Below are 16,076 nucleotides of genomic sequence, written 5' to 3' on the forward strand. Positions count from 1 at the left end.
CTTTTTATGAGTCTCTACCCCCTTTTCAAATTTTGTCAGGCTCATTATTGCTAAGACTATTATCCTATCCAAGATTGATTAATCTCTTGAACTAATATTTGAAAATGGAAAACTCATTCTGTTGGCTTATAGCAGAAGTTACATTCAATATAAGAGTATGGCTATTTTCCTCTTGCCCAAGCTGACAGTTTTTTATATATTTATATATATGTATGTATGTATGTATATCCTTGTTAATGAGTGTATGCAATTAATTTTCTATTGTTGTGCAACTTGCATTGTCATTTTTTTTCCCAGAAAAAGGGACAGAATAAATGCAAGTAGATTGGAGTACCTGTGTCTCAGATCATATGCCCAGTTGTTCTCTGGCATTTTTTTCAGGTGCAAAAGCAGTCCATGATTTTGTAGTTTGAACTGATATCGTCCATGATATGTATAGAAAAGCTAATGTGAAATTGCCTTTAATGCATTATTTTTTTATTTTCTGAACTTGTAAGAGCTTGAATTTGCAAGTTAAGCATTTTTATCCTAAGTGTTTTGCATGTAATAAATTGTTTCCTCCAGCTATAACCAAGGCTTTCACAAACTGATAGAAGCAACAGTATAGTGCATGTAGTTGCCAACTGCACTAAAATTTTAAGCATCTCCCTTTTGCTTTACAGGTCTGTCTGAGGATGCAGCAGAGGAAACAAAAAGCCATGAACTCTAATGACAACCCTCAGGAGAAATTTCTATCTGATGCTAGAGGCATTTATAATGCAGCAGTACCAATCCATTTTACTCCATAGTGATTGCAACTTCCAGAAGGAGAGGACTGTGCTAATTTATATTAAAAAAAGTTCTACTCTAATAATTTGGTTGGGTCTCCCTGCCAACTGCTATCATCCTTTCTGTGAGCAAAGTTTAAGCACTTAGCCAACTGTGGTAGGGTGTTGTGTTGTGTTTTGTGATATATCACCCCTTTCTAAGGATTCAGTTGATTGATCAAAGACTGTTTATACATAGTTAAAAGCAAACTTTGTTTCACGATGTGTTTTGTCTTTTTAAAGATATTCTGAACTGCACCTCCCTTTGAGATTATATTAACATTTGTTATATCACAGTTTTGACAAAAGATAATTATCTTGTTTCCTCCTGTACTAACATTCATGATTCCAGACGGCTGAATTCACCACCAGGAGAAAAACTGGTAATCCATCAACTCTTTTCCCCCCTCTCTCACTGCTTATATAGACTCCTGCTCTCTAGAGATATAGTGTAAAATATGGTTACTGGACATAAAGGGCAAACCCTTTTGCCATTAACTATGCCACTATGAATGGGAGTTAAGTTTACACTGTAAGTACCTTGAGCACAGCAACACATGGATTTTTTTATGGTTACCTGTGATTTCTGCTTTTCTTGTCAATCAGTCTGCTCTAGTTATAGGTAAGATTTTCAAAAGTAACTACTAATTTTTGAGTGCCTTAATTTTTATTAATCCAGTTGGAGGGTGCTTTGAGTGTTGTGTATTTAGAAAGTGCTGAGTATTCACCTTCCAGAGGTCAGGCCCATGCAAGGTGCCTGAAATACAGCACCCAACAACTGAAGCAAACTTGGCCTGGAGTTTAGAAGAGTCAGGCTCGGATCTGGATTTCTGAGAGTCAGTTGAGATATTACTAAAATACACTTGGAACTGAAAATAACTGAGACCTGGATCAAGTGTATAAACAGGCATTTGAACAACTGTTGCTAGCTCATACCAAAATATAAGTTGCAGTCTCTTGAATGGCAGATAAAGAATGCACTGATAGCTGCAGTTTAGTTTGTGGTAGATGCAAGTGCATGAGCCATCTCCACATCCCACACTCCTGTTGGTTTCCTCAAGAGGGGTTCACCAGCTTCTGTTCCAGCTCCTGTTCACACTCCCTCCGACTCTTGTGCTGTTTCAAAAAAGGTTGTAACAGTTGCTGTGGTCAGTGCTGGCTTGATCTATGGATAATAAGGAGACATTATTTTTCAGAATGTCTTAAGCCATCAACCTTCATCATCTCCATGTCTACTTTCAATTTCTTTACATCCACCCACCCCTAAAACAAACAGCTCTTGTGCATCTGCTGCTTAACCCTCTGGCCCTATTCTGGCTCAGTACGTGATATAACTGTTTCAAGAAGCCTTTTTCAACATGTTAGCTATTAAAAATAGCTCAGTAGCCAAGGAACTGGGTAAGGCCTCTGATACCTCTAGGGCTGAAGTGAGCTGTAACTCCCAACAAAAATGACTCTGTCCCCCAGGAGACCTCAGATTTATCTGCAAGTTGTGGGGCCAGAAATCTTGCTTCTTTCCCAGGAAGGAAAAATCCTACCCCCTGCTTGTTATGGAGTGATTCTGCTTTCTGAGTTTTCTTCACTCTGATCCCTCCCCTGTGGTTTTTTGTCAGGAGGGTGGTATCCACCCCATTGTCAAGGTACCCTGCTGCGCTGTGAAAATTACACAATAAAATAATCTCCTGTAGTCTCTGTACACACCTCAGTGACCAAAAAAAGTCCATGGAGAACTAATCAATTACTGTAGCTATTAGGCTTAAAGGTTAACTATAGATCTCAAATCTTCTTTTGTTCTCTTGTCAGCGGCTACTAGGGAATCTAGAAAAATCAAGCATAATTACTACAGAAAGCCCATACCATAATGGTGTAGAATCCTGGACCAAAGAATCCTAAATTATAGGCATATATACAGCTGGAAAGTACACTGCTATGAGATTTCTGTGAAATATATTACTCTGTCATGATTCCCATTATTGAATGTGATCCCAGTGCTCAGAGCTGCCTGGCTTCATTGGGACTTTAGGGTAAATGACAAGTAGGTACTCAGGTCAATTATATCATCCACTCCTATTTAAGTTATTTTCTGTCATTTTAAGATGTAATGCTCAGAAGCACTCTTATTTACCTTTTCTGCTCCATGTTTTGCAAAATAAGGTCTCATGACAATAGTTTTACAAAAAGGAGAAAATAGGCTGGTAATAAATGGGAGGGGGGAAAGGAAGAAAAAGGTGGAACTGTCTATAGCAGTAAAGTATGACCTCTTTGTATATTGTGCTAAATTGCAGTATTTGATAGTATCATCAAGATTTAAATGTTGCATTGAATAAAAATTACTTACTTTCCCCCAATGCCAAATAGCCCATCTAATTCAGAGGAAGGAAGTAATTGAAATGTAGTCATTTATGCAGCAGCCTAAGAGGAAATATTGTAAAGTAATTCTTAGCAGTTCTCAAACGTATGTTGAATTTTTAAGAAAGTTCTTTTTGGCTGGGAAAAAAACAGGCCAATTGCAGGAAGTTTGGAAGCTAGAGAGGTGTAAGGATTGTAAGGAAACATTGCTAGTTTGGGGGGAACCATATGTTTGCTTCTCATCAGCAATGCTTCTGAGACTGAGAGAGGCACTGGTGGCCAGTCAAATTGTTTTGAACAAGATTTTATGGTAATGCCTGGTCAGCTCTTCTGGACAGCTTAAACATGCAGCCTGTCTGCGTGTTTAGCTATTTGAATAGGATTTTATATGGTTAAGTGACTCAAAGACTAAAATGAATTTTAAATTACAATTTTATTGAAACAAATCTCAAAGGAATTTTGTGACATTTTGAAAATAATGCTGTGATTCATGGCATCTTTATTATCTAGAACTTAGAAATACATTTTCTAAAATAAGTCCTAACATAAAGCATATATTTTTCTGTTTAACAGGTATGTACTTCTAAAGTTTATTTTCTTGGTAGAAGTTTATTTTCAGAATGTTGTTGTCCAATGGCTTTTATTTTGTTTTTCTGCCATTGCATTTTAGAAAAACAGATTAAAACAATTACTACTCCGATGACCAAAATCTGGAGGTCTGGACGCTGCTCATCTTTTGGGCTTTGTACACAATGCTGAGTTCAAACTAAGACTGTGGTTTCCAGCCCCAGATTAATTCTTCTGTCCAACTATTATTCAACTGTGACACAGAAAAATAATATTTTTCTCTGCTTTTAAGGGATTGGGCTTTGCTTTTTAATGTCTTGTTATTTTCTCTTCTTCAGCATTTACTGTACAGAGAGAATTAGAGATAAATTTCAATATTATTGTATTGCTTATAAAGAGTAATTTACTGCCATAAACTGAAATTTGTTGAACAGAGATTGTATTTCTATGTACAGTTCTTCCAGCATTGAAAAAAAAAATAAAAATTACAGGCTATGCATCATATTGAGTAAGTATCTTTCCTTCTTATCAGAATCTTCTGCTTATAAATAATCCAGAAAAAAAAAAAAAAACAAACAAAAAAACCCCAAAAAACTGGTGCAAAAGTACTGTAAAATATATGACATAGTCCTGAAACCAAGCTTCTGTATCACTTCTTTATTTGAAATTAACCTTGAGTTTCCCACCACAGCTTTGTTTGCTGTCACCCCTTCCTATCTTGTTGCTTTCTTCATTTACTCCTTTATAGCATGGTGTTGCTCTGGTATTTATGTGGTATCTTGATGTGCTGTTTGCAGGTGACTTAGCTCCTTTGCAGCTCAAAGGTAAAGTTTGCACAGCGTTATGCTGCTTCATGACCCTTGATGTTGTTGAGGGCACATGCTCACAGGGGCAGGCTTATAATTAGCAAAATTCACCCAAGTTGGAAGAGGTTATGAATGTGTTGTTTCAATGAGAATTTATCCTAATACTCTAGTAGACCAAGTTCAACATGTGTTTGTTTTTTATGTAAACAGTGAAAAAATTTGTTTGTTTTAGACTCTTGAACTTCCTCTCTATTTTTTTGTCCTCTGTCTTGTAAATTCTTGTAATAGTCAATCGTATCAGGGATGATTGTTTCTATCCTCCTTTGCAAGCTGGTTGGTTGCTGCATAGAAGCTGCTAACCTGTGGGAATGTGCTTTTTCCAGGAGACCAGCAGATCACAGTAGAGATACTTTGCACTTCTGTTTGCATTAAGTGTATGGCAAGTGCTGTAGTTAATGATGGGATGGAAGCATAATTGAATTGACCTGGTCTTCTCTGACGATATGTCCTGACTGCTCTGTCTTTACATCTGCCATATCAAGGTGTACAAACAAATGCAACATGAACATAAATTTTTTTAAACACTGTGGTATTTTCCAAGAGTTTAATGTTGTTTTATAACCAGAAAATGGAGTAAAATACCAATTTATTTTCATGTGCAGTTATTGTAGGTTGATGTTTTTTTTTACATGTGTTTGGGTTTAGTATGTCTGTAAGAGGCATTCATGCTTGCGGATGAACTTGCTGTATTGAAGATTTCAGTATCTGTTCTTGTGCTTTAAATGAAAGGATTCTTACATATCAGGTAAAAAATCGTGGAAGTAAGCAGAAGCCCTGGAAGAGATCCCCACCCTCAGGCTACACCATATAAATTGGTATTAACTCTGATGGGAGTGTTTTCCATTTGATATAGCATCAACATATTGTATTGTTCATTTGTTTGCTAGCACCACTGTAAAACCACACTGTCATCATAAAAACTGTTCCTTTAAGAAATTATTTTCTGCAAAACCAGTTAATGCTCTAGAACAAAGTGATAACAGTGTTTGATAAGATATTTTCATTTGTCATTAAAAGCAGAGTAGAGACTTGGAGTGCTTCCTAAGTGGGAATGATCAGTGCCAATCATAGCTCACCCTCCACCACAGCTTCAGCAGACTGACAGTATATTCAAATGCAGAAACAAGATAAGAGCTGTTCCAATTGTGTAAGCTGCTCCCTGGCCTGAAATCTCAGTCATCCTGAATCATTACTGTAACCTGATTAGAAGCCCAAATATACTTTTGATAAATTTAAGTGAGTATTTTGCTATTGATTTTGACAGAAGAGCATCCATAGTCTCCTGCTGGGGGCTGCATGTCAAAATAAGATGACACATTGGCACCACTGAACTCCTAGCTAGATGATGTAATAAATTATGAGGGTCTTTCCAAAAGGTACTATTCCTGAAATACAATGTGCATGAGACTCACCTAGTGGGTATTCATTAAATAGCTGCCACACTGCACCCTAGAAGTGATTTCTTATCTTCAGAGAGTGATGTTGCATGTGAAATAGGCACTTGCAAAATAAAACCCCAGAGCATTTTATTCATGTTACTTCAGTCACTTATAGATGAAGTCACTCTTAGGATGATGATAGTAGCTTTTCAACAATCACAGTAACGCTACTAAATAGTTTAGGAAATCAAGCAATGAGCAATACGCTCTCCGTCTGCTCCTCAACCTAGAGAATGTGGAAAGAAAGTATTTCCAAAATACAATCTATTAAGAAGAATGAAGTTACTTAATTTGACATTTGATCAGCACAATGCTTGACCCTCTGTCTTTTAAAAAGTTGTGATGGTTTCTCTAAATTGATTTTGTTGTTACAATTACTATTTCCTGAACTTCACATACTGTTTAAACTTTGGAAGCTCTAGTGTCCTCTGATTATACTGAGACATTATATCATTGTTAATGAAGGTAGCACAGGTGCTATTCTATACAAGCAAGAAACCAGCAAGGGTATGATCCAAGGATGACTTAGACCAGTCCTCCTTACTTTGCAAAATCTGATGAGACCATTTGCAAAGTTTACAGTTTCTTTGGGAAAGAAAAAAAGGTTTTATTGTATTGATTTTAATGCTGCATTCATTTTAAAGGATAGCTTAGTCCCACAGCATCTTGGAAGTGTTAGAAAATATATGAAAAAGTTGGTCTATAACAGATGATATTCCAATTCATTATGAAGCAAGCAGTCAGTAATTAATTGTTACTTCAAATGCTCACAATATTTTATACTTATGGTTGGATTCAATTACCAGAGACATAAAGGGGATTATTGTACTTTTTTTTCCCCTGATGGCATAATGAAGTCAAGACCCATAAATATTGGAGAACAGTCAAGTTACTGCATATATAACAGGAATTGCTTTTTTCCAGCTGCTTGGAGGTGTAGTGTCTTCCTTCCATTTGAGCAATGGCTGGGCCTATGAACTTCTAAGAATACATCTTGGTTAATATGGGGTGATTGCTTCTGGTCCAGTAGAAACAAAGAGAATTTCTCTTGGCAGTGTATTTGAACACCCTGTTCCAGCATTAACTGGATATTTCATGGTGGTACGATGTGATTCTTTCGTCATGACACTTGGCTGCCTATTTCAGGGCTCAAGTCTCAAAAGAAGTCAGGAGGAGTGTGACTTGTGAGGGGAGCATTTCCCCCATTGTTCTGGGCAACAGTATTTCAAATGTAGAGGTTTGTCCCTTCTGGCTGCACTTAGAAGGCATGGAAGGAGGAAGAGGAGACTCAAAGTGCTGGATTCCCAGCAGAATCGTGTCCAAATGCTCCCATGCCAGCTACTACAGAGAAATGTTTTGGGTTTTTTTTTTTCCCTATTTTTGTATCTTCTTTTATAAAAAAAAGTCACTCCATGTTTAACATGTATTAGGTCATTTAATGGGGAGAGTCTTTGCTTTTAGTCCTTCTTCTCATCATCTGCATTTTTCTAAGTAGCCATCAGGTCTTGCAATCCTGTCATTCATTTCTTTTTCCTTTTACCTTTTTTTCCTACCAAATTCCACTGACTGTAAATTGATGATTTTGCCCAGCAGCCACTTTTTAGGTGTGTTTTAAAAATCCTGAAAGAAGGAAAATTTGCAGCAAAGTGCGTGTTTTGGTTAAACTTTTGAAATACAATGTATCTGTTCTTCTCTGGGATGAATAACTTTGCTTTCACCATCAGGAAAAAAATGAATGGAAAACCAAATGTGCACTAAAGAGGCTGATGCTTTTTTTTAAAGGGCTACTGCCCAAGTATGTAATCCAATGGAGGAAAATTGGTAGCTGCATTGTTTTTTTGTACGACAGCTACCCAGACGGTGATGTGATACCTTTTATTGGGCTAACCAAAGTTAAAATTAGAACTGAGCAAATAAATCCCAATGACTAACAGAGCTTCGTGCATTTAACCTTTCTTGCTTCTCACCAAGATAAACTTTTTCAAGCCTAGCCTCTGGTTTTTGACTTCCAGTTTACAGAATGCTGAGAGATGTTAAGCCTGGTGAGCTCCCTACCTTCAACTTGACAGTTTGATCACACAGAAACACAGTCTGGTCCTACTTGTTCAAGATCAATGCACTGAAAAGAAAAACATTGCACTGAGAAGAAAATTAGGGATACCAAAACACACATCTGAACCCTGAAGTGTTTAGCCGAATTAGGCTTCTTACATCTCAAACCAGTGGGCATGTCCATACCTTGGGGGCTGAGCTAGGAAGTGAGTTCAGGAATTTACCTGTATGTTTGTTTACTTGGATTGCTGCAGTAGAGTTGAGGGAGGCTTTGTCATAACATTTATGGAAATCTACATGCACTGTGACTTTTTGTATAGGAGTTCCTTACCAAATCATTTTCAGGTTGACTTCTGATTTTAAATTCATTTGTCTCTTTCTGGTGATTGCCCTCACTCCTGTGAATTTTTATTCACCAAGTTCCTTCTCCATATAATTTTTACTCCTGGTTACTTATCCTTCAAAACTGGTTGTGCACAACTGCAAGCAAAGAGAGCAGCACAGCAGAGGTAAGTGGGTGAAACGTCCCATAAATAGCGAAGTTGTATAACTCTCCCTGATTCACCATCCCACGGGTGTGGCAGAGCAGCTCCCAGAATGGTAAACTTACTCACCAATGTGGCCAGGGGACATTTCTGTTCAGAAAAAAACCCCAGCCATAGAGTACAAGCAAAAGGAGCACCCTTCTCCTTCTTAATTTTTTGTGCCTACTTCATCATTGCTTGAGGCTAGACTGTTAGTCATGTGGCTTCTGTGGTGAGCAAAGTATGGGTTTTATTCTGAGCTAGGACAGACTGAATCTGGGTTCAGTCAAGGCTCAGACAGACAGTGTCCCTGTGCAGTCCCAAAGCTGTACAGTAGCCCTTTTCCCCCTTCCCCACATCTGCACAGTCTCCTCTCTGCTCCTAAATGCAGCAGAAACAGGAATGCTCAGTTTTACTTCTCAAGGGTAAGTCTCCTGCTCCAGCACACAACTCCAGCACAGGTTGTGCCAGCATCCCTTAAAACTCACCACAGATTCCTGCAGCTCTGTGTCTTCACCCAGTTCATGTCAGAGGTGTATTCTGGCTCCCCTTTATGTATTTTCCACCCATTGTAAACTATACTACAGAGTGGTGCTTAGAAAATACTCATAAGCTTGTATTAGAGTTTTTTTGCCTTTCCTTACAGTTTTCTACACTTCTCTTCATCTTCACTGTGTGCCCATGGGGATATTGTAGGGTTACTGTACCACACTGCTAGGCTTGGTTCCCTGTCCTTTCCCCTGCTAAGGCCTGCATTATCAAAGCTAACCAATAATTTTTTGGATTGCACTAATTTTTTAATTAAATTTGAGGCCTGTGTCTCAGTGTGGGAACCCAGAAAGTGAGACTCCCGATTTGGAGAAATTGGTTGTGGGAGAATAGAGCTATTGTTTGGCTGCTCCCAAGCTCATACCTTTGCAATCTGGTTGGATCCTGCTAGCTGTAAAAAAAACTACTTAGTTTGTATTATCCTTCTTCTAGGACAAAACAAAGTATAGTTTTCAGAGCCATCTATTCTTCCTGATTCTTCTAGTTTGCATCATGTAAATTCAAGCTGTCTTGCCTTAATCTTTCTTTGCACTTGGGCCAGCAGCTGAAGGCCTGTGAAAGCATGTGCATTTTATACTCTGTGTGCTCTGCAGAAACAGCTTTACAAACCACAGACTATTTTAAATTAAATGGCCATTTTTTGAAATCCTATCATTACAAAGCTGAGGCTTGATTGTTGTCCTCAGTGTGCTTCATGGCAGCAAAATTCTTGCATTTTGGGAAATGTGCTGTCTATTCATTCATCTGGAGTGGATCCAAAGGCAAATTGTTGAACTGTTGTGAGCTCTGGCTAGTGCTCACAGAATTACTTTCTCTAGTAGATGGCCTGCATTGTCATTTTGTGAAATGACCAGATGAGAAGTCATCATCATTTGGATCATGAGGTTGATTTTTTAAAAAATGCAAGTGCACAGAAATGGTCTTTTAAGAAGTCCAGTTGTTTTCATTACTGCTGGCACAGCAGCAATTGAAAGCAGCTCTACTGTGGGACAGAGAAACCCTCAATTCTGTAATTTGTTATTTGGTATTTTTCTTTCTTCATAGGAGCATTTATGAAAGTAAACACCTACTTCAAAACAAATCCATCTAAGAAAGTAATTGTGAAAGTTTAGAAATGCCATCCTGGGTGATCACTAGGGAAAGGTTGGGATTCTCCATCTTGCAGATGTCCCTCTCAAGCTATCCATGTGATGCCAGTGGGCAGCTAAGTCATGCAGCTTGCATGGTGTAGTCTGTAAGCATGGAGCAATTGCATATCTTTTCTCCAGGACTTTTGGGTTTGTTTCTGTCTAGTTTTCATAAAACCACTTTGTCCCAGGGAAGACTGGGTAACCCTAGGTGCAAACAACTGCTGAGCTGAGTTTGTGGATTATTTTAGATCTGTTGCCAGTTGGAATGTGAGGGATAACTAAATGGGGTGGCGTGTCCTCAGTAGCTTCTGGACCATGATCTTGTATTCTCAGGCCAGAGGTGTGGCTGGCTGGCTGCACAGCACTTAGTGCTGTCACGTTTAGAAGTCTATGGACCCAAATTTCTACTCTTGGTGGCTTCAGGAAGTGCAGCTCCTATGGAAGAAGAGACCCATTTCTTGGGTAATCCAACACAAAGTGAACCTTGAACACAGGGGCACTCTGATGCTGCAGTCACCCCACTTTTGAATGGAGTTATCTCGGCTTCCTATGGGCACCTGCTAAAACAAGTGCCTGCAGGAGAGGATCTTCTGCCCATGATGGGATTATTCACACTGACCTCATTGGGACTACTCTGATGTGTGAATGTTTCCAGGGAAAAGGTCTAAATTATGTGGTCTATTAGCATGGTGAGCAGTTTCCAAAATACTTTCAGCAGCATAATTTTCTCTGCTTAATAATAGCTGTCTTATTTATTATCTGACTTCCATACTGATACAAGCTACCCTATAGCCATATAGACTGACTTCTATTTAATCCAAACATAAGAATAATGAAGATAATTAGATCAATATTAAACTATTATTTAACAATATTAAAACTAATTAGAATTTTAAGTAACTTGGTAAAGAGGCAGCTCAGTGTTGTTTTTCAAGTTAGCTGAATTAAAACCCCAGAACCCCTAAGCCACAAATTCTGTTCTGTCTGAAAATAGTTTATCGCCAAACAACCTCTCAGAAGATGTTTTTTATCTTGGGAGACCTGCCAGCTGCCAACTTGAGACTTCAGAGTCTAGGTTTAAAGATACCTAAAATAAATAGTGTACACCACATGTAAATACACATTTAAAATTCTGTGAAGCCTTAAAACTGTTGATTAATTGTTTTCTTTGGTCACAAGTAATTCAGCTGCCTCTCCTGGGTTTAACTTGCTAATATATACAAGACATGTGACTGATACTTTCCCAAAGTAAATACTATTCCATGTCTCTGTTCACCTCATGCTTCTAAATGATGTATTTGGAGGTATGCTACCATCAGAAAACTCTGGGATTTGGCAAAAACTCCCTGCAGATTTGTGTAATGACACCAAAAGCCCACCTCTGGCACATTTAATGTTGCTCTCATCTCTTGAAAGAGCCTTAGATAGTTGAGAGACAGGTAGATGAATTACACTGCCTTCTGGAAGTACATTTTTTTCTCTTGCCCGAGTGGCTCTGTGTTTTCTTTTTGGTGAAGGTCTGAGATTAATCTGACCTGGGTAAATCAGTAGCAAAATGTGATGTATTTTTAATGAATTTCTGCTTTGTTGCTAGTATACTTCCTTATTTCTGCCTTTTTGTGTGTGTGTGTACATGCATCTACTTGGTTTAAGCATATGCAGAACATCCAAACATTAATTAAGCCAATAAGAGTGGTGGGCAGCTCAGTATAATTATTAACTCTTGCAGTATTGCTTCTTTAATAATGGTTATGTTACTCATTATGAAACTGCATAACTTGCAGAAATTTCAGCAGATCAGTGCAGGATTACCCCAGTTTTCTCAGGTGTATTATTTGAACATATCCTGACTGATGGGGTTTTTTCTGTATGTGTGGTGCAGTCAGTCAGCAGGACTGATTGGGTATTAATGTTTAATTGAGTGTGCTTCACTTAAATCAAAAGCCAAGAAGAAAGGTTAAGGAGGATTTCTTACTTGTACCAGCTGTAATGCTGCATAGCCAATATACTGAAGATAAAAGGTAATCTGTAAATTGAATAGGCTTTGTATTTGGAAAATAACAATAAATAGGGGCTCTTTGTAAAACTTTTGTTTCCAGATATAATAAGGTGTGTTGCAGGAATAGCAAAAGCGAATGTCCTGTATAGACAAAGCCAGAAAAGTCAAAAGAAAAGCTACATTCCGAGAACAAACCAAGAGAGCACTTCGCTCGTGTGGGATCAAGACGTGGTGGCTCACGGATTCTCTCGCTCCAAGCGGATCCGTGGCTCGGGATAATCGTGGAAGCGGCTCCGGCTCGTCCCGCGCGAGCTCTCTCAACTTCGCCACCTGCCGGCAGCGGCGCCGCACAGCGCCCGGCCCGCCGCGCTGTCCCTGCCTGCGGCTTGAAACTCTCCGAGCCTCCTCTCGCTCGCTTGGGTGTGAATGAGGGCACCCATGGGAAGGAGAGGAGGCTCCGACTCGATGTATTTCGTTCCTCAAACATCACCTATGAGTTTTTAAGCGTTTGGTTGTCGTTCAAAAGGAAAAACAGTCCTGGGAGAAATTCTGCTGTGAAGGAGACCAGCAGCAAGAGGAATGGACTCATGGGGAACACGCTTAGTATGTGAAGTGATGATCTTACAGCGTGCGTGCCATGCAGACTTGTCTTTTAGCAAAAATGCAAGCCTTTGCCTTTCTGTGCTGGGTAGAAGCAGCTGCTTATCAACTGGATCCTGGCTGGAAGGAACAGTCTACTGTCACAATAAGCATATTTTGTCTTTTGCAGAGGTGGGATAAAGAACCTCTCTAGTACAGACTGAAGATCCATCCTCATCTGCTATCTATCTATCTATCTATCTATCTATCTTCCATTTTATAGCCTGTTTCTTGAGCACTCCTTTTTTGTTGCACTCATGAGGTAGTAGAATAGGCAGGCAAAATGCAGGGTTTGGTTTGTCTCACAAATTGAAAATAAAGTAGTACTTCATGTATGCCACTCTTCCTGTGATTTCATTAGCTCTTACCCTTTATCAGATACAGCAGATGTTCAAGGGTAAATGTAACAAAAACCCACATAACTCACACAAAATAATTTTTATTATCTCTGTAAGGCAAGCTATTTACAGCAGTGAAATAACAGAAAGGAATACTAGCATACACTGCTTTACTCTGTTTGCTTGGCCTGTGGCCTCTAGAACAGCTTTTGCTGGGAATCCCATCATTAGGATGGCCTCAGCATTTCTGCTGTAATTTACTTCTTTTGTTGCTGTTTTAGCATATTTGATATGGATTACTAGAGCAGTCTATTGTCCCCATATTGGAGCCATATTTTCTGCTGCACGCAAGCATTTTTCAGTTCAAGGTATGGCTGGCATTTGCATCCAGTTTAGTTTATGCTGTTTGGTTCATTTGCTTTTCTATGAATACAAATTATGAGGATAATTTTGAATGCTTTTGCAATCAGAAGCTCCCATTTGTAAATTTTTTTTTGAGTTCTTAGAAAATATAATTTAAACAATAGAAGTATGTAAGTATGACTGTGCCAGGACTTTCTATGTTAATAAACTTTTAAAATGCTGCTCATTATCTTTATCTTGCCACAAATAAATTAAAGGCTTTGCATGTTCCAGGGGTTTGTGGAAGACTGTCAAAATTATGAGTTGTTTGATAAAATTTATAAACATTTATGCAAGTAAGTCTCACTGTAAATTTTAGATACTTCTTGTACTTTCCTTTTATTTAAAGACTTTGACCATATGTGATTTTTAATGTTGTTACATTTTTAAAACCTGTTGGTGTGGTCTCCAAACCTTGCTTGCATCCATTTAAGTTTCCTGAATATTTTGCAGAAGGGGAGTTTTGTCAGCAGCACCTCTTTGACATAATCAGGCCACTCTCAAGGTTTATTAACATCATCTCCTAGAGGAGAAGTGGCTGTGCAAGAAATACTGTTTGTCCACACTGGTAGATACTCTTAACTTTTAAAACAGGATTAAGCACTGAAATGAATGCACATACAAAAACATTTCAAAGGCTACAGCCCACTCAGTACTGAAGAATGAACTGCACAATCCCAGCTGCTCTCCTGCAGGAAAGTGCCATGTCTTCATCACAATCCTATGAGTTACTACTGAGCTCCTCAATTGCTGTGTGCCTATGCACCATGATAGTAAAACACTTTCCCAAATTACAGGTCTTTCTGCAAGAATTTTTAGGGCTGAAGCTTATCAGACCCATGCCTCCAACTAGAGCAAATGTGTTTGCCCTGACCTTTGTTTTGATGGTGTAAGTTACTGGATCAAGAGTTCCTTATCTTTTGCAAGATGTTAATAACAATAGAAATGTGTAAGCTTGATCAGATATGCAAACCACCTTCACTACCTTGTAAATGCATCCTTGTTTAGCAAGCCAGAACTGGAAGCAGCAAGCTGTGCCAATTTACAGAGCCTTCAAGACAGCGTGTATCTGGGTCATATTTTCTTCTTTATGCTGAGAGTCTCATAAACACAAAGAAACTGTATAAGAATAATATATAACAACATAAAAGTAATAAAAGCAGGGACACCTGCAGTGTTGATGTACATGCAGCATGTTTATTGCACTCTTTCTTGCATGATAGGGAAACCCTAGGACAACATATGCCCGAGACCTAGAAAAGTAACTTCCGAAAAAAAAAAAAAGAACATACATGCTAATTTTAATGACTCATGGTTGCCTTCTGCCACTTCTAGAAGAATTCCCTAGCCCATGAAGAATGGGCCTCCTAGCAATTTTGACTTGCCAGTAAAAATCATGAGGAGAAATGTGAATGTGATCACTGTCTTCTTCACTGTTGCTGTTGTTAACCTTAAAGCTTTGTTTTTCTTTTAGGGTGGGTGCTGGGTGACCATGACATTCTTTTATGGCTGACCACTGGGAAAGCATCCCTGGAGAAGGAGCTGAGCTATACACAAAGTGGTAATTGTGAACAGCTAGTGCTCCATCAGCTGGAAGAGCCAAGGCTGACCACTAAATAGAACTAATGAACATATCCTTTCAATAACAACTGATACCGTGTAATGCTTATACAAAAGAGGTAAGTGGTTTGATGACATGACTTCTGTTTTAACTGCTGGCATAGCACAAAATCTCTGTACTATCTGAAAGCAGGACACCATTTTTCAGTGTGACCCTCTGATTTTGCTAAAACGACCACAGCTTTGAATGTTGCTTGGGAAAATAAGTACCTCTTTAAACAGGCATACAAAACGAAAAAAATAACCAACCCACCTTGAAACTTAACACAACATTACAATGAAAAAGGATGCTGATCCCTGATAAGGCAGGCTTGGGAGAGTGGGTAAGGGAGAGATAAAAAGCCAAGACAAACCTGTAGCACTGAGTGGGTGAAACTAAGGTGGGGGAGGATTAAGATGGCGTATTTCCCTCCTAGGCTGGGTTTTACTTCATGAGAGATTTAAATGAGTGATCTTCCCCTGTGACATGTCATCATTATCAATATCAAGGAAGCAACAAAAGCTGCTGCTAAGGATGAGTGTCTCTCTCGTCTCTCCTCTTCCCCGATGACAGAGGAGATAGGGAACCAGAGAGACTCAGAGGCAGCACCAGTCCTCAGCAGGCTCTTCCACTGGACAGCAATAGGCAGTGAAGTGTGGAGTAGGCATGGTACAGGGAGACCTAAAGTCCCTTTTCAGGAGGTGCTTCAAGCAAGGAAGATGGGCAAATTCCTTGCCTCAGCACTACTGCTGCGACAGAAGATGCACAGACGGAGTGAGCTCACCCCATGGACAATGTTTTCATGCTGCATATGTT

General features: G+C 39.0%; 1 protein-coding gene across 3 annotated transcripts in view; it reads left to right on the forward strand.

Moving 5' to 3' along the window:
* The window catches only part of BBS9 (Bardet-Biedl syndrome 9), a 299,832-nt gene extending 284,257 nt beyond the window's left edge, over nt 1–15,575 (forward strand). For 2 of the 3 annotated variants that reach the window (XM_053949253.1, XM_053949402.1), the window contains one exon: nt 663–4,224. In XM_053949253.1, coding sequence (XP_053805228.1) covers nt 663–709 — 47 coding nt within the window. In that variant the 3' untranslated portion in view covers nt 710–4,224. Of the gene's footprint in view, nt 1–662; nt 4,225–15,134 lie in introns of those variants that run through there. The other variant, XM_053949185.1, reaches the window with a different exon arrangement.
* Nucleotides 15,576–16,076: the final 501 nt, after the last annotated feature.

Source organism: Vidua chalybeata, chromosome 1 (assembly GCF_026979565.1).
Source record: "Vidua chalybeata isolate OUT-0048 chromosome 1, bVidCha1 merged haplotype, whole genome shotgun sequence".
NCBI classification, from domain to species: domain Eukaryota; kingdom Metazoa; phylum Chordata; class Aves; order Passeriformes; family Viduidae; genus Vidua; species Vidua chalybeata.